General features: G+C 47.0%; 2 protein-coding genes across 3 annotated transcripts in view; both read right to left on the reverse strand.

Moving 5' to 3' along the window:
- Positions 1 to 5,195, reverse strand: part of GAD2 (glutamate decarboxylase 2) — a 66,731-nt gene extending 61,536 nt beyond the window's left edge. Inside the window, exons 1-4 of one of the 2 annotated variants that reach the window (XM_036840302.1) lie at positions 4,706 to 5,195; positions 3,937 to 3,996; positions 3,592 to 3,741; positions 2,428 to 2,661 (exon numbers count right to left, since the gene is read on the reverse strand). In XM_036840302.1, coding sequence (XP_036696197.1) covers positions 2,428 to 2,661; positions 3,592 to 3,741; positions 3,937 to 3,996; positions 4,706 to 4,781 — 520 coding nt within the window. In that variant the 5' untranslated portion in view covers positions 4,782 to 5,195. The remainder of the gene's footprint in view (positions 1 to 2,427; positions 2,662 to 3,591; positions 3,742 to 3,936; positions 3,997 to 4,705) is intronic. The other variant, XM_036840295.1, reaches the window with a different exon arrangement.
- A 3,989-nt stretch (positions 5,196 to 9,184) lies between these two features.
- MYO3A (myosin IIIA) overlaps positions 9,185 to 22,614 on the reverse strand; it is a 181,387-nt gene continuing 167,957 nt past the window's right edge. The window contains exons 32-35 of the mRNA XM_036843194.1: positions 21,992 to 22,098; positions 15,793 to 15,833; positions 14,282 to 14,425; positions 9,185 to 9,760 (exon numbers count right to left, since the gene is read on the reverse strand). Of these exons, the coding sequence (XP_036699089.1) occupies positions 9,643 to 9,760; positions 14,282 to 14,425; positions 15,793 to 15,833; positions 21,992 to 22,098 (410 nt within the window). The 3' untranslated portion in view covers positions 9,185 to 9,642. The remainder of the gene's footprint in view (positions 9,761 to 14,281; positions 14,426 to 15,792; positions 15,834 to 21,991; positions 22,099 to 22,614) is intronic.

Raw genomic sequence — 22,614 nt, forward strand, 5'->3', positions numbered from 1 at the left:
TTGGGAAGGGGCCCCAAGTCGGTCCAGGCTGCTCTCTCTGGACCCGTGACACACACCCAAGGATGGCCTCCTTTACTGATGCTTCAATGCCTTTGTCTCATGGCTGAGTTCAGAGATTCAAGACAAGATTAAGCCCTCCACCACCCCACCCCACCACTAGCAAACCCAAGGACCCTAGCAAACGCTAATTATTCCAGAATTTTATCATTCTCTGCACTTCTCAGTTTTCTTTCGCAACATTCCTTACAGAGGTAATTTTAACAATGCATGAAGACTTCCCCCCTGCCCCTCACTTCTCTCTAAGCCTGGAGTCCAAGTGGAAATTAGGTTAAGGACTCTCAGTAGAAAGCAGATGATAACATGCATTTTACAAAAGAATCTTCTGAGGAGCATTAACACGCCTAATGGTAGCAGTGATGGTAACTGCTTCACAGACCCTAAACAGTACTAGTTGTCAAATACACGTTACAGCATGAAACCTATAAACTTGCCAGTCAAAGAGGAAGGTGACAGCTGTTAATTACTTGAAATGCTATTGGGGGTGGGGGGAAGGACCAGAAGACTACATATGTTATGAATAATATTGATACTGAATTAATATTGATATGCCTTGGTCAGAAATCCAACTCAATCATACTTTTTCTGACCTTTAAATAAAATGCATTAGAGCTACACTGACCAACAGCTTCACAAGCATTATGGCAAAATCTAAGTGTTGAGTTGGCCCATCTTTTCCCGACACTAAATGGAACATTGACAGACAGAACAATTACTATCACTGACGTGCAATTTCCATTATCTTAACTCTTTAAATTGCATTTCAGGCACCACCAGCTTTTAAGGATGAAGATGTGAAACATTTTTATAGATTCTTTTTGGTTTGGTAACAATCAAAATAATAGGTAGCAATTTACTGTTAATGTATTTAAACATTAGGTTGGGGAATAGGTCAAATAAAAATGAATTAAAAGCATTGCTCAGGTTTGCACCTACAGATACATGAAAATCTGGAAGAAAAACCATCTTTAGTACCTAGTACACACATCATGTGGACTCTCTGTGAATATAATTGAGAATGAAATCTAAGAAGTCTTCAAAACTCATACTCCATAGATTGAGTCTGATAGAAATCTCCGAGTTAAATTCTTTTCCCTAGGTATCTTAATTCTAAGTCTATACTTTCACAAAGGTGGATAATAATAGTACGGCAAATCAATCTCCTAAGGCTTCTATGCATATCTTTCCTCTCTGTTGGTGAAAAGAACGTGCAAAAACAAAAATAAAACAAAACAAAGGGTTAAAAGTCACATGGCAAACATTCTTAAAATTTGTTGTTGATTAAAATGATACTGATAATTCATGTAATTCAAAACTTGCAAAGAAAAAGATTAAGTTTCTAGGGCAATTAATATTTTGTGATATTTTACATATTTATTTGTTAGCAAATCTTTTTTAGGGCTACAAGTCAATTTAGATCCACAAGGTCTCCCCTCCCCCCAAATTCATTCACGTTTATTTTTATTGCTTTAATGAAGTGTAGTAGTGCCACCATGTATCAGGATGATTAGAGGCAAAGTAGAAAACGAAGGGGTAATCATAACCTGGGGAGATGAATAGCTGACTTTGTGTAGATAAAATGAAAGCTTAGAGTGCACCCACATAAATGTTACACCTGTGGCTATAAAATGGATAGAGTATGAAGAATACTATAAAAAAGCAATAAATACAAAATAGACTAAAAATGTTTGCCCTTAAGGATATCTGATTCCCCTCTATCCCTTTTTTCTCTGTCTTACATACAGAATGATTAGGAAGCACGAACATCCTTGTATAACATGGCTGAATTGTTAAGCTAGTTTGTATTGTGTTTTCTTTTGTGTACATTTATTTAAAAATAGAGGAAACCTGGAGTTCAAATCTGAAGTCTTGGTCATTTGAGACAATGCCAAAATATTATACCGCTGCTTCAACCATTACATGGATGGTTTGTCCAATTTCTGATGCTTTCTATGCCAAGGAAATACCAGCACTGCACTGGTATTTGGGCTTTTGTTTGGATCATGCCTTTTGCGCTTTCATTTATAGATTCCCTTTCTTTCTCTATTTTCGGTCACTTCTACAGGCCTCTGCTGACAAATGGTTGCTTCTACATCAGTGGTTAATTTCCATGGTCAAATAGTGCAGTGTAAAATCTGATGATTTATACTTAGATAACGTTTCTGACATTATCAGCTTCACAAGCATGAACAGTAATGGCAAAGGGTGCTATTGATGTTAATCATTCTGATCATGACTATTTTCTTAAATGACAAAAATAACTTTGTAAATCTGAAATTATCACTAACTCCATAAACTAAAACATTTTTATAGAAAAAATTAAAGCTTTAAAAGAAAAAAAGAGCTTTATTATTTCTGATTGGACAATACCTGTTTTAATTGCATATTTTAGAGTTGTTTGGCAATGCATCAAGATTTCCTCCAAATTTTGTGGTTGGTCTGCCAATCCCCAGTTATATTCTTGAAGAAGCTCATTGGGATAATGGAAGTCAATCACTTTGGTCGATCTATCGAAACTTTTCACCACATACTGGAGCAAAATGTCCATAACATCTTGCAGAAATGCCAAAGTGGGTCTTTCTCCATCACATGCTGGTAGCAGGTCTGAAGAATGGAATCAAAATGCCACATTTTAATTTTACAATGAAACTATCCAGGGCAAGTTTGTCAGCTGACAATTTCTCTTTGAACCGAGAGATTTTACGTTTTAAAAAAAATCTTCTGGAAACGAGAGCATTTTCTTTAAAGAGGAGGGATTCTTCAAAGATGAAGGAATGAAAAAAATTATGATTTCTCTCCCTACCCCAAATTATTTCCTGCATTTCAGTTCATAACTCGTTTGCTTTCTTCCTTTCTTTTTTCTTTTCTTTTTTTTTTTTTTAAGAGGCTATGCCTCCATTCATTTGTTTCACCGGCGTTCGCGCTAAATGTTGTTTCTCAGTAAATCATCTTAAATGATCACGGAAACAGTTCAAGTCAGGAATGTTTGAGGAATGCCTTTGGGCAAATCAGGCAAAATGGGTCATACAATGTTAGGATCTCTGGCCTATTACGAAAGCCCACTGTTTCCAAAGACAGCGTGTGTATGTGTGTGTGTGTGTGCGCGCGCGCGCGCGTATGTTTGGGTGACCGCGTGTGTAAGCGCAAGGGAGTAAAACCGCGCGCAGGGCTCACGTGAATCGTTCTCCTGTGAAAACACAGCTACAAATTACTCTTGCGATCTAAAGACCTAGAAAGTCTCAGCAGTTTTGAACTGGAAACCGCGTCCCACCCGAGGCCTCAGCGGCACCGAGGAGAGGACCCGGAGCCAGGGCGCGCGCGGCGCCCAGCGCCAAGCAGAGGCCGGGGTCGGGGTCGGACCGAGGGTGCAAGCCCAGCCTTTCTCGCTGTCGGCTGAAGGTTCTCCTAAGGTCCGCTTCCGCCCTCCACCTCGATGCCCCGGCTCAGGCTCCCGGCGCGGGGTCCCTCCTGGCCGCGGTGGGCGGGGCAGGGCGAGGGCCAGAGGCTCCCGGGGGCCCCGCGAGGCGCCTTTACCTGTTGCGTGTAGAAACGCGTAGTTGACCCCCGCTTTGGGGCAGCTGCAGGGCTTCTGGTTGCAGGCGCAGGCGGCCTTGCGGGAGGTGGCCCTCGGGGGCTGGATCCCGCCGCTCTCCGCCGGCTTCTCGGCGTCCCCGTAGAGCAGGGCTGGGCAAGGACACGGAGCGCGGACCTCGGTCAGCCGCCCGCCGGCCTGGCTCCCAGCACCCCGCCCGTCCCCGGCCAAAAATCAAGAATCTCCGACCCTCGATGGGATGCGGAGGTGAGAAGGTGGCTTTGCCCCCCGCGGGCTCCGAGGCGCCTGGCCACGTCCGCCTCCCTCCCCCGGGCACCGGCACTCACCGCACAGCTTGTTTCCGATGCCGCCCGTGAACTTCTGAGCCACCTGACACCAGGCCCTCGCTGCAAGGAAAGACAGGCAGGAGGAGGGCGAGGCCGTAAGAAAAGAGCAGAAAGACGTGTGAAATTTCGTTCTTTGTGAACGACGTCAACGCCAACGGGGTCCGGGAAAGGCTGCCTGCGGCCCCGCACAGCGGGCAGGTGCGGGAGGCGCGCGGGAGCCTGGCGGCCTGGCCCGACCCTCGGTTCGCTGATTTGTTCCCCAAGGAGCAGCCCACACTGCGGCCCTTTGCACTTGCCTTCCAGGTGCCACTCGGTTAGGGCAAAGTCCCCTTCCTGCCTCGCTTGGGCGAGTTTTCCTAGACACCGAGGCTGTCCATTTCCTCACAGGCTCTCCTTCCAGACAGAGAATTTTCCCCCCTTTCCAGTTTTTCTTTTCCCCACCGCCACTCCGTCCCTCTCCAGGGTCCAGACACGACGATGGTGGCAGTGCCCCAGGCCCGCAAGTTCGGTGTCCAGGAGACGCCGCCGTGTTTGGGGGGCTCTCCCAGATTTCAGCGGAAAGGGCCAGAGATTCTCTGGGCATCTTCCCAGGGGGATAAGAGCCTGTGGGGGGTTTGGTCTCTTGGGTCATCAGGGACACACCCCGAGGGCAGGGCTAAGCGTCCGAAGTTTCCCACTGCAAGTGGAAAAACCTCTTTCAATCTTCCCCAGCCCCGCAAACCCCAGTCCACCCGCAAAGCTCGTCTCCTGCAGGTCCCGGTTCTCCTACCTGTGCCTGGGTTCTCGGGATCCCCGGAACCATCTTCAGACGCGAAGGACCAAAAGCCGGACCCGGGAGATGCCATCGGCTCTGCGAGGCTGGAGCAGGACGCCTCCGAATGCGAACTGTCGGCGAGCTGCCCTCCGATCCGCCCTGCGCGCGCGCGTGCGTGTGTGTGTGTGAGTGTGAGTGTGCGTGTGGCGGGATGAGGACACCGCGCGGGGGCCGGCGCGGCCGCCCCGCAGAGGGTGGGTGTCACACAGGGACAGGAAACGTGCGTGTCTGCGGGTGCGTGCGCGCGCGTGTGTGCTGGGATTAGAGCTTAGAGACGTGGCAACGCTCTGAGAGCTTTGGGGGTTGAACAGAGAAGGCAATTGCGGGGTCCTCACAGCCAGGAGATGGGAAAGCGCGGAGCGCCGGAGCGATTTTGAAGGAGAGGGAGCCCAATAGGGAAGGATGAGGGGACGGCGGAAGAAAAAGCGGCAGAGGGAGGGAGCTGAATCGTGAGAGTGCGAGGCAGACAGTGCGCCAGAGGTGGAGTCGGCGTGAGTGGGTGGGAGGCGTGCAGGAGCCCCCCGGGGAGCGTGAGGCGTGATGGCGCTGGCTGCCCCCGCGGGCCCGGGGGCGCTGTCCGGAGTGCTCACGCGGCTGAGCGCGCGCGCCTCAGCAGGGGCAGACCAGAGACCTTGGCGAGGCGGGAAGGGTGGTCGAGACAGTCTTCTATTTGCCTCGGTTGGTGTATTGTTTGACGTCTGGCTCCCGCTGCGGGGAAGGAGGCGCGATTCCCGCGTCGCCTTCCTCCAAGAGGGTGCTGAGGTCGCTGTGACCCCGGGACCCCTGGCGACTGGGCCGGAATCGGAATCGGGAGCGGTTCGCGAGCCTGGGGAGGGGACGGTGGGGGAAGGGCATCTATGCACTGATGGGCTCAATTCAGCTCCTTAGTGGAGCCTCATGCCTGCCTAGGGAGCCGCGTAGCCCCGGGGGCGCACCATTCCTGCGCTTCGGAGCGCGCGGTCGCAGAACCCACCGTCCAGGTTCCGACTGACGGCTGGGGGGGGGAAACTGCTGATTGAGGCAATTAAAATCCATGCTGGAATCTATCACCAAGGACCTCAGCCTGGGCAGAGAAATGAACGGACACTTCTTGGAAGGGGACTAAGAAGAGAGCTAGAGCCGGCAGGGTTGACGGCTGATGGGGGATGGGATCAGGTCATTTGGTGACCTTGGCCTGCAGAGGCGCGGAAGGGCCCGCTGCTTACGTGTCACAGGAATCGGTGTGTGCGTGAGAAGCGTGCACCGAGTTTCCAGTAAGCAATCTGAGCTGTCCAAAGGCGGAAAGAAGGCATGGCCTGCTGGGCCCTCGTTTTAGAGGGCCTCAAATCAATGACCACCTGATCCCCCAAGGGAATCTTCACCATAGGGTGGGGTGGGGGGAAACGGGAGTTTCGCTATTTCTGAGGCTTCGTGGTAAGGGGTTTCTCCTTTCCTTAGAAAGTCATAATCTCTCCTCTCTTACACTTTCCTTTCTCTACAAGCTGTTAAAGGGAGGGCGCCTTGAGGATTGGGGGCCCGTTGAGTTCGCGTTGCTGTCCCTTGGCAGTTAAGATCAGTGTCAAGTTTGCCTTGCAGATCCTGGGTGCACAGAGAGAGGGTGAGGATGAGCCTGGCTGGGAAAGTGCTGCGTCCGGCCTCCCGCGGCGCATTCCTCGGCGGTGTGCTGCTCTCCTTGGGCAAGCGCTTCTCATTTCCACCGTGTTCACAGGACCTTCTTTCTCTGCTCTCCGAACCAAGTTACCAAAGCTGCTGCTAAAGCAGAGACCCACGGATCCTCAGTCTTGGCTACCATCCCTCGACCCTCGCTTAGGAAGGGCGTCATGGGTCCCGGGGACCATGGGCCACGGGGCACGTGCCCGAGCCTGGAGGATCCGTAGGATCTGCACCGTGGCCTCCGGACCTGAGCCCAGGAGTGGGAGCGGGGAAGGGCGCTGGACGGGTCCAGCCTTAGGCCTGGCGCAGAGCCTGCCGTGCCGAGAAGCCTGTGTCAAGTTGTGGCCGCGCGGTTGGCACGAACCCTGGCCTGCGTTCCACCCCTCTTTCCGGCGATCCCGGCTCCAGTGCTCCAGTGGATCCAGGTGACAACTCCAGGGGGGTCAGGGCTTCGTGGGGTGGCCGTCTGCGCCGCTGGCAGAGCAGCTTCAGGGCTCCTGCTCCAGCAGCGCTGATACGAGCCGGAGAGACCCGTCCTTTGTTTAAATCCACACCAAATCCTGCACGTTTCGCTTCGGAGTCAGCAAGGCTGGAGTTGCTGAACTTTTCTGCTATGAATGAGTGGTCAAAAACCAAAAGGTTCTTTAAAACAAGCATTTAAAACACACACAAAGCCGCGAAGAAAGAAACGGATTAAAATACGAGAAAGGGAGAAATCACAAAGCCCGAATTTAATAGATTTTTTTTAAACGCGATGACTTTAAATCCTACTGTTTAAACCGCATTAAATCCCGCAACTCCAGGGTATTTTGAATCTAATGGTGGTATTTATGTTTCTTATGTAACACACCCTCTTCAGACGCATGCGGTATCTGATTTGTCTTTCCTCAATGCCGGCCCTGCCTAGACGGCAATTTGCTTTATAAAGACTGTCATTTCGAAACAGAGCCCACTCCTCCCTCACTCGGGTCTGGGCTTGGAGATAACAAAAGAGCTCTGGGAGGTAATAATTACCATCATTAGTTCTCAAAGGAGGCAGCCACTGAATGGGAAGGGGAGGCAGGCCAGCGCTGGGGAAGAGCTTTCGAAGGCCCTTCCTCGAATAAGGGAAGAGAAAGCCACGCGCCAGGGGCCGCCGGAGGGGGCCGGTTTCCTGGGTTGACCTATTTTTTGTCCGTAGTTCACCCAGAAATTGTGTTGCAGGTCTGCCGAAGAATAGTGCGCGGTACAAGTTTTCCCTGGTGTCCTCCCGGCGCTTAAGTGTCAAAGGACAAAGAAGGAGAGATGGAAAGAGAGAAGGAAAAAGGAGAGAAAACAAAGAAATAAAAGGGAAAAAAAGGAGAACAAAAACATTGCAACCGTTCACCGCGTGTGTTTGCTATTCTCTTTTCTAGTCCCACTTAAAAAGGGGGGGGGGGAGGGATGGATTTTAGGGAGGGGCCCAATTGCCTCTCTATCCAGCATCCGGCTGGGCTGCCAAGGCTCAGGTCTGCAGGAGCCACTCCGGAAGCTTGGATTGAGTAGGCCCGGCCACGAAGCAGAGCTGTTTCTAGCCCCTAAGGCCTCCTGGTGGTGGGTGGACGGGTGAGAAGCGGCGGAGGGGGCCGGGCCACCTCGGATTACAGATCCCCCTCCATCGCCCACCCCCAGGGTATGGTGCTCGGCAGCGCTGGTTTCCTGGGTGCCTCGGCCAGGCCCAACCACAGCCGTGCCGACGGTCCACACCGCGGAGGTGGCTCCTCGCTCCGGGTGGAGGCCGCGGCGTGAACCCAGGTTAGGGAGCCGGGCCTGAGCGCACTTGGCCTCGGAGCTCAGCCCTGCCGCAGTGGGAGGTTTCCCCTTGTGCGGGTCCTCTTGGTAAAAGGAAGAGGTTGTCCATGTCACCGCTGGGGACCTTTCGGTGCCAACTCTTTGGGCTGGAGACAACCGTACCACCCACCGGGCGAGTGGCGCAACTAACGCTCTCAGCCAGCTGCACGCGCCCTCACTCTCTCCTCGAATATTTTTCCCCAAGTTCCCTGGCTCGGGGCCCTGGGCGCACGAGCCGGGGACGCCGGCAGAAGAGACAAGCCCCCTTCCAGCCAAAACACTGCTCCCAACTCCGTCGTCCAAGAAACCACCGCACCCCTTTCCATCACCCTCTCCGGGCTGTGTAGATTCGGAGGGCGTCACTTCCATAGAAGAGCTTAACCTGGGTTTTTAAATAAGATGCAGACAACTGAAGAAGGCAAAAGGCTGCCCGCCCACCGCCCTCCCCTCCATCTTAAATACACTAAAATCCAGAGCAGTGGAGACGGCCCCAAATCTGCAGACTAGGAGAACCTTTAAAATCTGACAGTTCAGCTCGGTGGCGGGACTAGAATTTTTATAGGCGGGGCCAGAGGAGGGCACCTCGGTTGGAATGACTGTGCGCAGGGTGAGAGAGAGAGAGAGAGAGAGAGAGTCTGTGTGCGAGAGCGCGCTGTGTTGCAGAATTTGGAGATTTGTCTAGAGGCCATGTTTGTCTCAATTACGGGGTTCTACGTTAGATGGTATGTTTGGGATGGCTGGGGGAGGGGTGTTGTTCGCTGATGGAGACAGAAGACACCGCACCCTCCCTCCCTGGGCGCTGCCACCTGCCACCTGCACAGGCGGACAGCAGGAGCCTGGGCCCAAAGGGGAATCCGGCGGACCAGCTTCAAAAGCCGCGTACTTTCCAAGGCACTTCCTTTATTTAATAACCTTAATGACCAAGGGAAGGGACGAAGTTCATCTTCAAAGCCACCCCTCGCCCCCCTCCCCCCGGCTTTGTTCTGTCCTCACAGACTCAACCCGTCAGCGAGGATGCCGCGGGCCTGGCAGAGCCGTTTCCGAGAAAGACGAAATCTGTGAAGTTACCCAAAAGGAGAGAGGAGGGGTCGGCGAGAGATCAGGCGCAGTCGGGTCCACAGAAGGAGTCGCAAACAAGTGAACAAAGAGACACATTGGGGACCAGGGCCAGGGATGCCCAAACCGGCGGCTGGTGGGAGGATGCGGGACCGCGGAGACGCGGCGTCCGAAGGGCTCTCAGCTCTCCGCCCTCCGAGCACCAGAGGCTGGCCCGGGCACCCGAGGGGCGAGCCCAGCGGGCAGCCCCTGCTAAGGCCAGGGCCGCGGCCCCAGCACCTGATGGCGCAGTGCCTGAGGATCCCCCGCTTTGGCCCCGGCAAGCTCCGCAGTCTCGGGCACATCCCGACGGCGCCGGCCGCCGAGCCGCGGGGCTACACATGCTGAACGAGGCGCCGGCGCTGGGAGGTTTTGCGCAGGAGCCGCCTGTAGTCGTAGGGGTTGGCGGTGGGCGCATTCTCCTCCTCCTCGCGGTCCTCCGCCGCCCAGCACCTGCGAGCGAGACCCGGGGCCGAGCATCAGCGGCGCCCTCGCGCGCCGCGCATCCCCGCCCACCCCGAGTCAGGCGGGTCCTCCTCCAACACCTCCCACCAAACTGCGGGCGTTTAGTAACAGCACGTTCAAAACAGCAGGGCAGTGACCAAATGGATCTGGGACATTGCCTCAGCAGGTTTTCAAAACTCCTGAGCGAGGGGCAGAAGGGTTGGGGGAACCCGGTGGAACCCGGTTGTCTGAATGACAGCTAAGTAAAGCATCAGAAGGTGTAGTTCAGAAAGGTGAGTTTGGTTTGGCTTGAAATAAATTCACAACCAATAAACACTTTAGTACGTTCTGGTCAAACAGGAAACTCAAGGTGCCTCTACAGACAACCATCATTTTGCAACTGCTCAGTTGTTTCCTTAAAACGCTGCTCCCAAATCTGACCAACCCCTCCGCTAGCCGCAAGGAGTGGGCCCTGTCAGCTTTTTAATGTTTCCACGTTTTCAGGGAGGCTGCTGGGTCACCTTCCTGAACCCACTGCTGGGAAGCCCTGCCAACACTTACCTTTAGGGTCTGCAGCTTGCCTGGGGAAGTGGGGAGCTCCCTAAAATGCAGCTACAGCCATTCTTTCATTTATTCATGGAGCACCTACTAAGTATCAGCCACCAGTGTAGGTGATGGGTGAACACAAGTCCCTGCTTTCCCAGTGTTTATAGTCTAGTGGGGGAGAGGACCACGGAGAGCTTCAATACACCAGGTGGCGGGACGTCTGCAGAGTCTACAGAGAAGTAAAGCAGGTTCATGGGGAAAGGCTGACGGGTGTGTGCCTGTGTGTGTGTGTGTGTGTGTGTGTGTGTCTAAGCAATTTCATAGAGGGTGATCAGGAAAGGCCTCTCTGATAAGCTGACATTTGACGAGAGGCCTGAAGGAACGGGAGGAGCGAGCCAGGCAGATCTCTTGGGGAAGGGCAGTCATTCCAGGATGATGGAAGCCCCACGTAAAGGTCCCAAGATGAGTGTGTGTATTGCATTCATGGCCCAACAAGGAGGCCACTGCGGCTTGAATGGAGCAAACAAGGGGGAGAATAGTGAGGGATGAGAGCAGGGGGAATGAGGGGACAGTGTGACAGACAACACAGAGCTTTGAGACCATGGCAAGAATTTGCATTTTACTTAGAGCAAGAGACAGATTGGAGCTTTCTGAGCTGAGGAGTGGTTCAGTGGAAGTAAGGAGGCCTGTTAAGAGACACTGCAATAGTCTAAGCAAGACTGACAGGCTTAGGCTTGTGGAGGTTAGAATTGGTCAAATTTTGGTTACCTTGGTAGGTCAATCCGGAAGAGTTTGCTGAATGGATGTGGGGTGTAAAAGAAAGGAATCAAGAATGTCTCCAAGGTTTTTACCTTAAACCACAGGAAAAGTGAAGTTGCCATTTAACGAGATGGGGAAGGCTACAGGAGAGCCCCTCATGGGGGAGGGGGAGATAAAGATTTTGGTTTCAGTTGTGCTAAGTTTGAGATACTTACTAGATATTCAAGAGAAGATACTGAATAGGCAGTTGGATATATAAGCCCTGACCTACGCTAGAGATTTCAGTTTGGGAATTTTAGGTAAATAGGTGATATTTAAGGTCATGAGAGTATGTGTTGATGATGCAAACAAAGGACTGGGACTCTCCAGTGTTGAGAGGTCAGTGAAGTGAGGAGGAACCAGCAAAGGAGAATGAGAAGCAGAGGGTGAGGTAGGAGGCAAACCAAGAGAAGTACCTGCTGTCCTGGAGGCCAATGGAGAAAATGTTTACAGAAAGAGTGTCAAATGCTGCTGATAGGGTGAGATAAGGATTGAGAATCACCTTGATCACCTGGATATGGTGACCTTGGCAGGGACAGTTTCCATGGAGTGATGGGAATGGAAATTTGAGTATGGTGGCTCAAGAAAGGATGGGAAGAGAGGCCCAGGAGGAGGTAGGATCTCACCCATCTATTTACTCTTCTGCTGTAATGAAGAGCAGGAATACGGGTGCTCTGGGAAGTCAAGGCTGACTTCCAGATCGAGTCAAGAGTACTTTTTATGATGCGTCCAATTGGATCATGTTCGCAGATTGTCAGAAATGATTTGGTAAAGAGAACAAACATTCAGGGTGCAGAAGAGAGAGGGGACAGTTGCAGGACAACGTTCTGGTGGACATGGAAGGACTAGGATTCAGTGCACAAAGGGAAGGTTTGGTCTTAGCTACAAGGACAGACAGTCATCCATGTTATCACTGACTACCTTGCACTTGCTTTCATTCATTCAAATTCATGAGACACTCAAATCACCATTGCTTTTGTCCCTGATTCCCAGACCTGCTCATACCTTCCTGGTGTACGTGTGTGTGTGTGTGTGTGTGTGTGTGTGTGTATGTTCAGATAAATATATTTATTTATTTATCTGAACACACTATATATAGAGAGTATATATTATATAATATATATAAATATTTTATCAGAATAATGTATTAGTATCTATATAAAATATGTACTATATATTTCTATATAGGATAAATATATAAAATATGTAATATTTATTAGATCATAATTTAATATATATAATAAGATATATAAAATATTCTTTCTACAATAACATCTTCCAACATATAGCTTGGCCTGAAGTTTCTCTAATTGTCCCAAAAGGTCCTTTAGAGCTGTTTTTCTGTTTTGTTTTTGTTTTCTATTTTAAAGCCAAGATCCTATCAAGGTTGACCTACTGCACTTGGTTGTTTTGTCTCTTTAAGTTTCCTTAGTTTAGAAATATCCCGCCTTGGAGTTACCTGTCTGCATGGTTAGATAAGAACCCTTTCTCTCTAGAGTCCAGATCCTCAGATACAGATATAAGGATCGTATCTTAGACACAATTGCATCACTCCCTCCTCAAGCACCCAGCGTGGGTGCTAAAGGTTATCAGCTCTAAATTCAAAAAGGCCTGTGTTCAAATTCTAACTCCATCATTTATTATCTAGGTGACTATTTGCAGTATGAAACCATGCAGGCTTAGCTTCCTCATGTATAAAATAGGGCAAGGAGAGTAACCACCTCACTAGCTCCTGTGAGGATTAAGTGAGAGCAAAGATAACAGGATAAGAGCACAGCTTAGCACACTGAGAGCAATCCACTGAGGTGAGCTACTAGCTTCTAGTCTAGTGAACACTGCCTCGACATCCACAGACGCCACTGGAACACCAGGGAGTGAACACCATCACAGCAGATGTGTGCCTGCCGCTGCGGGGAGGGGAGAACACGCCTGAGGGGAGGCAGACTGGCTTGTTAAAACGGGGAGCAGGTGAGTCAGTGAGAAGCCATTTGAGCAGGGAGTGAAAGCCCTTGGATTTTAGTTCACTCACTCAATGTGGGACTTCGGCCAAGTCCCGTAATCTCTCGGGCACTTGGTATTCTCCCGTATAGAACTCTGTGGTTGGACCAGAACATCTCTAAGCTCCAAGATGGAAGAATATATCTTCTTTTGGAGACAAGGGGCAGAAATCATAGTTCAGGTCAGTTCTGGACAAGCAAATAAAGATGATGATGGCCACCATTTATGGAACACCTCCCCGGCGCCATGTCTGGCATTAAGCGCCCCGCATTCATCATTTCATTTAATCACTCCAACAACACGGCGAGGCAACTAGTAAATCCTTTTGCAGATGTGAAAATGGAAGCTTAAAGAGGTCTAGTAACACGGCAAGGTCACTCAGCTACTAAGTGGCAGAATCGGGACCCAAATCTAAGACCATCTCGCTCTAAATCCTCTTCTCTTAACCGCACAGCACACTGTAAAGGAGGCGGCCATGGCACGGTCTGCGTGCCCTGGGCTGACAGGGTGTTCGCTTAGGATTCTGGAAAAACCGCTTTTCATTGCCTGGAGTTGCTCCCATTTCTCATATACCACATGTCCATCTTATTATGTGCCCTCAGTTTCAAAACTTTACAAAGAATTTTTTGGGGAAAGAAAAAAACATTCCCAAAGTAGTAAGTAAGCTACAAATGGTTTAAGTTAAATGTCAAACAAAGTTGGTGGCAAAGTGAAAATCAAATCCAAAATACGTATTTCTGTATGAATATTTCTCCCCAATTTTTTTTTGGTCTGACATCACTGATTCTGAGAAATTACACAGCATAATCGAGAAACCAATAAGTAAATAAAATCACACTGGTTAGAGCTTAAACACAGGTTTTGGATATTATTAAACACAGATATTGTTTATAATTATATAGTATGACCATATAATTTATCATCCAAACCAAAGAACTTTTAAAAGGGAGTGCTCTTGAGGATTACACCAAGAAAACAGGTAAAAAGTGGGATTATGCTAGAAAAACTGGGGTGTCTGATTACCCTACCATAATCCTTATGATTTTACTTTTAAACAACACATCAATCATAAGACGCAATGCTCAGTAAGAACGCTTTGTCATTAGTCCATACATAAATGAAAATGCTTTAGAAATGGAATGGTGAGTATAAAATTGAAAATGCTGTACTTCAACGTACGTTTATTACCTTTCATCAGCTTTAAAACATTGATTCTGGAGTTCTTGCTGTTGTCTTCGTTCTCTTAAACTAAGGTTGTGTTCCTCTGGTCCAGGATGACTGGGCAAAATTTCCTTATAATAGAAATCTTCCAGATCTAATAATTTTCCCTGACTGCAAATGAACACATAAACACACCACAGTATCAAGCTGTCTACTCACTTAAACTTACAAGATACTTGTTTTCTTCATTTAAAGTATTTACGATAATTAAGGAGTAACACATTATGTCAACAGGAATGAGAGAGGTCTTGAAATGTGCAAAAACAGTATATACCATAAATTAAAAAGAAAAACAAACCCCTCACTTCTTACCTTTAAGAGGGCATTAGCTGCTGGAACAGCTTTTCCAAGTTCTACCACACTCAACTTGGCACAAAACTAGTAGCTACTAGATAGCCGGTGATTATAATGCTCATTTGGCCAGTCTACATCAGGACTCACAACTGACCCTTGGGCCACCATGAGGAAAGCTGACCTTTATGTACTAACACAAGCATTTCCCAATTTTATCAGCCCACTGAGGCACACCATGTGTCATGATCTTACCTTACTTCCTTCACAGGTAACTTTCTGTCCTTCCCTACCCATTTGTCTTTAGGGGATTAATTTCTGTGCTAGATTTTAATTTCTGCACACAACACACACACAGGGGTGTGTCCTCAACCACTTTCATTCTTGGATCTAGTCAGACTACGCTCTGGTTCCTGTGGTGCTTAGTATCTCTGGTCTGATGGAACTTTATCTAAGGTCAACAGGGGTAAGTCTGAAAAACTACCGGGTGTTATAGTACTTTGGGGAAAAGTGCTTTTCAAGTTAAGATACCAATCTGTAAATGAACTTTCAGAATGCCACTGATTCATAAATCAGGAACCCTGTGTCCACTCATGCTTAATAGAAGAACCCTCGATTGTTTTGAGCACTGTCTGGAAATTAGTTGCTTGAAATATAATATTAAAAGAGTATAATATTAAAAGAGTAAAGCACTGGTGGGCTGAAATGTTATAGGGAAAGGGGAATAGTGTGAACAGAAGTGGGCCACACACGCAGGAGACATAAACCTCACCTTCCTAACAAATACATAAACATTATAAAAAGTGAGATTTAGCTTGTGTTGAAGAACAAAAAAGTACAAAGAGTTTGGGGAAAGAAAGTTCATGAATACGAGCATGTTCAAACTGCTCAATCAAAACCATATGAATAGGACAAGAAAAGCAAATTCCGTACTGGATGGTACAATTTATTAAAAACTGTTTGAGTTCTCAGTAAATACCTTGCACTGTGTTATCTCAGTATATTTCCGATAGGTAAGATCTTATAAATTACATATAAACCTCATATTTATAACATAAATGTATTGAGAGCACACTACTTCCCAAAATCTATCCACATAAAATGGGTGGTTTTTAATCATAATTTGAACATATGGATTTATATTTTGGTTTGATAAGATGACATTAAAAGTTAGACATAATAATTACCTATCTTTCCTTGATCTTCGTTTTTCTTCTTGGATTGACTTCTAAACAGAATAGAATAATTAAAAAAGACTCTATATCATATTATTATCTTAATAAGATTAACTGATATATTACTATAGTATTAACATATACATTTATTCCTATAAAGCTGATTTAGAAATAAGCAAGTGGATAAAATATATTTACAATCTAAAGAAATTTTACTCAGTTAAAAATGTTAATTTACTCAAATTTTACTAATTATGAATTTGTGTTGTTTTTTTTTTTAACCAGGCCAGGAATGAAATTAATCTTTGCATTCCATATAAAAAAAGAGTTTACCACACAGTGGTGACCAGTCTACACAAGATTACATAACGTGTATCTACCTACAAATGGGGACAAAATGTCAGACTTTCTGGAAAGTCTATCTCTCTATCACAAAGGTAGTTGTATTCAGGCAGGTTAATTAGGCTGCTCTGATGTCATCCTTGTCTGCAGGTAAAGCAGATGGGTAGATAGTTAGGGCAGCTTCAACAGGACACACAAGAATGGAAATCTGACTTCATTAACCTATAGGAGCCCATTTATGGCATAAAAGTAGCAGCGTGGATGACACATATGTTCATTGCAAAATGTTTTTTCATAATTGGGAACTTGATGTATCACGGCACACTTTAGAATGCGTAAGTATAGAAATAACTAGATATATTTTAATCAGTAATTCAATTTGAACACACAAAGTGGTATTTCATTTAATCTTACATACAACGCAGTATTCTCTTTTGTATTGTGACATTAGTCACGTGTTTCACTGTGTTCTAGCTCAATGCATTTGAACTCCTATATTTACATGTTGAAAAGAAGATATATGTCTTTTAGGCTGAGAAAACAAATACCACACTCACCTTGAACAAGCTGAAGATACTATAATTGTGGCAACCCTAATGCAAGTATCAAGTTGGGTGGCACCAAAAAAGTACAAGATAATAAAAATGGCAATTAATAATGGTTTGTAAATATCTAGGGTTTTCCCAAGTTATCCTTAGACATACTGAATCATTTTTTTCTCATAATTTATCATTTGTAATAACTTAAAATGTTAGATGAGTCAAATAGTTCATAGTTTCTTTTATTTTTATCGGTTGGTATTTTAGTGGGTGGATGAGGTGGAAGTGAATGCTTTCCTGCATCAAGTCTGGGAGTGGACCATTCAGGAAATAACAGTGTAAGGGGCAGGACACCAATTACATTCCTGTCCTCCTTCCCGTTTCCTGTTACTTCACATTCTTGAGCCAGTGCCCTAGGCTAGGAGGTGCTTACAAATAATGCTATTACCAGCATAGGTACAATGGCCCTTAGCAGTTCAGTTAATGATCCCTGGGAGCAGGGTGGTGTTTGCTGTGGTGGTTGCTTTAATAGGAGAGGTCCTGCCTCCTTGATCCATTATCTGAAAGAAATGTCTCTCTTGTCCTTGATAACCATTTTCTATAATCCAAAGTTATGCTGAATGATGCTGAGTAACAGAGATCCCCTTTCTACAACCAAGAATCAAATAACGTTCCACCCTGGTGAGGACCACTTTTTATTCTGGACCAGCATTTCCATCTGGGAGATGGTGTGTACAAGTTGGTTCTCAGTTACAGGAATTCTTAGAAGAGTAAATACTGTTTGGGCTTATTTCGCTCTTGCCTGTGCTAGAATAGTCTAATGAAATGTAATTCAATGATTATTTTTCCAAAAATTATTTAAGATGGTTTATAATAGAAGCAATTATGTAATCAAGGTAATAAAATAGGAGTTGTAAATAAGGAACAAAGAGGGAAAACGAAATGAGTGTTAAGATAGAGCTTTACATTTAGTTGTCTCTCAGTCCCCTAGGCTCTAGGGCTAAAGGGATGTATGAAATGGCATTATTGATCATGAAGAAGGATATTGCATTTCCTGGAAGAGGATTTAATATGAATTTTATCACACAGGACTTTATATTAGGAGCATTTACACACACACCTCGGAGATATTGCAGGTTTGGTTCCAGGCCACTGCAATAAAGCAAATACCGCAATAAAGCAAGTCACACAATTTTTTTTGGTTTCCCAGTGCATATAAAAGTTACGTTTACACTCTACTATAGTCTATTAAGTGTGCCATAGCATTATGTCTAAAAAAATGCATACCTTATTTTAAAAATACTTTATTGCTAGAAATGCCATAAAACTGCCGGTGGAGGGTTTGAAATACTACAAGAATTACCAAGAGACACAGAGACAGGAAGCGAGCAAATGCTGTTGGGAAAATGGTGCCAATAGACTTGCTGAATGCAGGGTTGTGACAAACCTTCAATTTGTAAAAAAAGAAAAAAGAAAAAACAGTACCTGTGAAGCACAATAAAATGAGGTATGCCTGAATTACTAAGACCAATGATGTTTGCAGTCAGAGTTTTGATATGACAAACTACAAACCTGAAATTTTAAATGCAAAAAAAGAAGCAAATGTCCTATGGCAGTTTCTTATCAAACGAGAGTAAAGAAGAGAGAAAGACAAGGAAACAGAGATGACTTACGGAGGAGATATCCAGTGAGGATGTTTCTTGAGGAGGCCTTTGAAAGAACAGAGGTCTGAGCTCAGAGGACTGAAGAAGCCGTTCCTCAGTCACTGCATCTCACTCCCTCTCCCTCCCACCTGACATAAAGAAATACATTTTATCGTAAGACTTTAAAATTCACCATTACATCATGGCGGACACAGTCTTACTTCCCTTTTGGAAATACACGAATATATAATGTATTCAGAGGCCTTCACAAGGATGAAGAGGGTAGCCAAAATGTAGACATAAGAAAAAAGGGACTTGGGAGTGGCCAAACTACCTACTGCTGTGGTTGAGGGAAGGCCCCAGAAAAATAATGGGACCGGAAGGGACTTGTGATGTGACGGGGTCCATTACCCACTTCTTGAGGAAGCTGTTGGCAGGGAGTCATTTTGCTGATGGCTGCCCAGCTTCTACGCGTTAGAGCAGACACCACACGCCGTGACAACGGGGAGTGAGTGTTCAGCTAACGCTCTCTCCTCCACAGCCATGTTTCTAAGCTTCAGCTTACTCTTATTTTGGACACGACAACAGCAACATTCCCCAGATGTAGGAGATTAAGAGCATCAAATCATAGAAGAGAGCTAGTATTGATGTTAAAGCAGTCGGAATGACCATACTAAGTGGTGACATCCAAGGAGAAACGAAAGCTATATTAATAGGTGAGACATCTGTCAGAACAGCTGCTCGTGTCGGGCAAGCAGGAGGGGTGTCTTGTCCACAGCTCGGCAGCCTGAGAGCCTCATCTAAAGTAAGTCGTGTGTTATTTAGCAAATAGTCTCATGACGAGCAACAGTGGGGCCATAAGAGTGAGCAAAGCCCCTGCCTTCCTGGAGCTTCTAGCCCACAGGGGAGAGTCAGCCAGGAGACAAGCAGATACATATCTATACCTGCTGCGAAGAAAAATTAAGTAGGGCCAGGAAGATACAGAGAGACAGGTGCTACTTTAGATACGGCTGTCAGGGAGCCTCTCTGATAAGCATAGTTCTGAATAAAGTACAAACATTTTTGCTCACTACAGTGACCTGGGTCATGAAGAAAAGGTTTAAAATGTGCAGTATAATGTATTTTAGAAAGATGTTCGTGAAAACCATTTAAAAGTACAGAGAATGTTTTGATGGTTAAAGGGGGTAGGGCTCCATCACAGCTATAAATTTCACTTACGTGTAACACCCCAAATCTGGGTAAAGGCCAGATAAATATGAACCCATGGTGTGTTTTCACTTCAGATAGTATACTAGTTTTCTATGTTTTATGTTTCACTGAAGCCACAGATTTCAAGACTCAGGGTTATAAAAAGGTTTCCAGTCACTGATAAATTAAGATGCATGAAAACACTTTATACTCATTTTAAAAATAATAGTACAATGACAAAGTAAGCTTCTTGGGGGCAGGGACTCATTTGTGAGTCAGCTATATATATATAGCTGAATCAGTCTACTGTATACCTGAAACTAATACAACATTGTAAATCAACTACAGTTCAATTAAAATTGCTTTGAAAATAAATTTAAAAATAAGTAAAATTGACTGTGGTGATGGTTGTACAACTCTGTGATTATACTGAAAACCATTTAATTGTGTATTTTAGATAGATGTGTGTGTATGTACCCATAGTATATAGGTGTGTATGTACCCATAGTATAAAAGGGTGTGTGTGCGTGTACGTGCCCACGGCACACAGGGAGGCGTGCGTGTACGTGCCCACGGCACACAGGGAGGCGTGCGTGTACGTGCCCACGGCACACAGGGAGGCGTGCGTGTACGTGCCCACGGCACACAGGGAGGCGTGTGTGTACGTGCCCACGGCATACAGGGAGGCATGTGTGTACGTACCCACGGTATACAGGTAGGTGTGTGTATGTACCCATGGTATATAGGGAGGTGTGTATGTATGTACCCATAGTATATACGGAGGTGTGTGTGTATGTACCCACGGTATACAGGTAGGTGTGTGTATGTACCCATAGTATACAGGGAGGTGTGTATGTACGTACCCATAGTATATAGGGAGGTGTGTGTGTATGTACCCACAGTATATAGGGAGGTGTGTGTACATACCCACAGTATATAGGGAGGTGTGTGTGTACCCATGTTATATAGGTGAATGTATATATACATATGACTGCCTTTGTGCATCATGTGGAATATGTACAACAAACACTAGGCATTCTGATATTTGAGTTTGGAGTCAGACGGAGAATCTGAGCCAGAGACCAGGATTCAGGAATCAGTAGAAACTGAGGTCATGGCAGCTGATGAGACTGTCCGAAGGCAATGAGATGAGAAGAGAATCTAAGACTGAGTCCCAGGCAACACCAAGGGGAGGAGGACCCTTCCAAAGACACTGGAGAGAAATCAGCAGAGAGAAGGCAGAGGACTAGGAGATGGCTGATTTGAAAGTCAGCCTTCACTTATTGCTGGGGAGGTGGGAGACTTAATTCCAACTCATGGGAAACATTCTCTGGGCTCTATAGGGACGTGGAGGGTTGTTGCTGCCTTCACTGTGGCAGCAGGGAGTGAGAGAGGGAATAAGTATTGTAAGTGGAAGGCCCAGCAGGTGCAAAGGACTCGGGAGCGTGGGAGGCCACGCATTGGCAGAGGTGCCAGCAGTTAACTCTGGCCAGTGGGCACGGGGGCGAAGAGTGGTCCTGGGTCCCAGGAGGAAGGAGTCTGGACTCGATGCAGAAGGAGTTGCCGAGCCATTAAAGGGACTCTCCAGAGAGGAACACAATCAGATTTATGGTTTAGAGAAATCTTCTGGTATGGCTTGCAGAGGCTGAGATTAGAAGCAGTTAGGTGGGGCGTGAACTACTCCAGATGAGGAATGAGATGGTCTGAAATAGGGGAGCTGCCGTGAGGCCAGAAGCAGAAGATGAATCAGAGCGAGCCTTTGTGGGGAGAAGTCACACTTTAGCGTGACTGATCAGCAGGGAAGATTCAGGAAGCCTCGCAGTTTTGCTGGTTTAGGTAACGGGGCAGATGCTGGTGGCATTCACGGAGAACAGGAACCTAGAGGAAGGGCAGGCTGGCAGGGGTGATGCCGAGAGCTCCCAGGCTGCTCACCGTGAGTCAACGGGAGCTGGGCAACTAGAAGACCTCAGTACAATTAATGGCCCTGACAGCTAAGAGGTGCCTTATCCGTGTCTCAGAATCCTGACCTGTGAGATGGGGATGCCACCCTCCAGGCTCTAAGATTCGATCTCACCATGTGTGTGAACACACCTCACTCTAGGCCTGGAATTTAAAAGGTGCTCAATAAATGTCTCTTCCTCCCCCTTCCTTCTCCATCCATTTACACTAAGGCTCCTCCCTGGAGAGCTCCTGCTGTGATGCCCTTCTCTTTCTGAGTTGATATTTGCACAGCAGCTCAGATTACAGGACCAGAGGAGAAAACTGCTGGGAGGACACAGGGGTTACAGGACTGCGGGAGAGGCGTGGACCCTGAGGAAGAGGGGCTGGAGGACAGCCAAGTGCCCAGACTGTCAGCCAGGGGAGGGGCAGGTAAGCAGAAACCGAGGGACATCTCCTTTGCAAAGCCCTCCCCTTTGACAGGACTAGCGTGGTCCATTTCCACGCTGGTTGTTAGGGGATGCTATGGCCCCCACCTGATAATGAGAGTGAGCCACTTACATGTAGGAGAGAATAGTACGTGGAGTCTTCAGGGTTATTTAGTGTTTTGGGTTTCCGGGGCCGCCTTGGGGGTCTCAATATTTTTGGCTCCTCTCCTTTGGAGATACCTACAAGAAAGGTGATCATAAACAAGCACTCAGTTACAAAGGCTAGTATCAAGCACTGTTTACTGTTTGTGTTAAATAACAATTTATATACATACAACTGGGGCAAAAACTGGGAGAAAGAGGAAATTCCTTTGTTCCCCCCACTAACCCTTATTATATGCCTCATCATGTGTTTCCTTCCGATTGTCTGGTGGTCTAGGATTTTGAGAAGTAAGGGGAAGAGAAGACAGGGAAGAAAAGAAATGCACAGCTTGATAATGTGGAACGGCAGCTAAGGGTCGATGGGGTGAGCAGACAAAGCTGCCATAAAATCTCTAGGAAGGAGGATTATGCTCATAGAATCTTGCTGTCTCCTTGCCTCCCCCGGTCACTGGCACTACAGAGGGACCCATCCATCCATCCATCCATCCATCCAAACACTACATGATCCTCATTTTTAAAGTACCACCTCATATTATGACCCAAACCAAGAGACTGCTCAACTGCAGGCTGGACAAATATTCACCAATATTTAGA

Source organism: Balaenoptera musculus, chromosome 2 (assembly GCF_009873245.2).
Source record: "Balaenoptera musculus isolate JJ_BM4_2016_0621 chromosome 2, mBalMus1.pri.v3, whole genome shotgun sequence".
Taxonomy (NCBI): domain Eukaryota; kingdom Metazoa; phylum Chordata; class Mammalia; order Artiodactyla; family Balaenopteridae; genus Balaenoptera; species Balaenoptera musculus.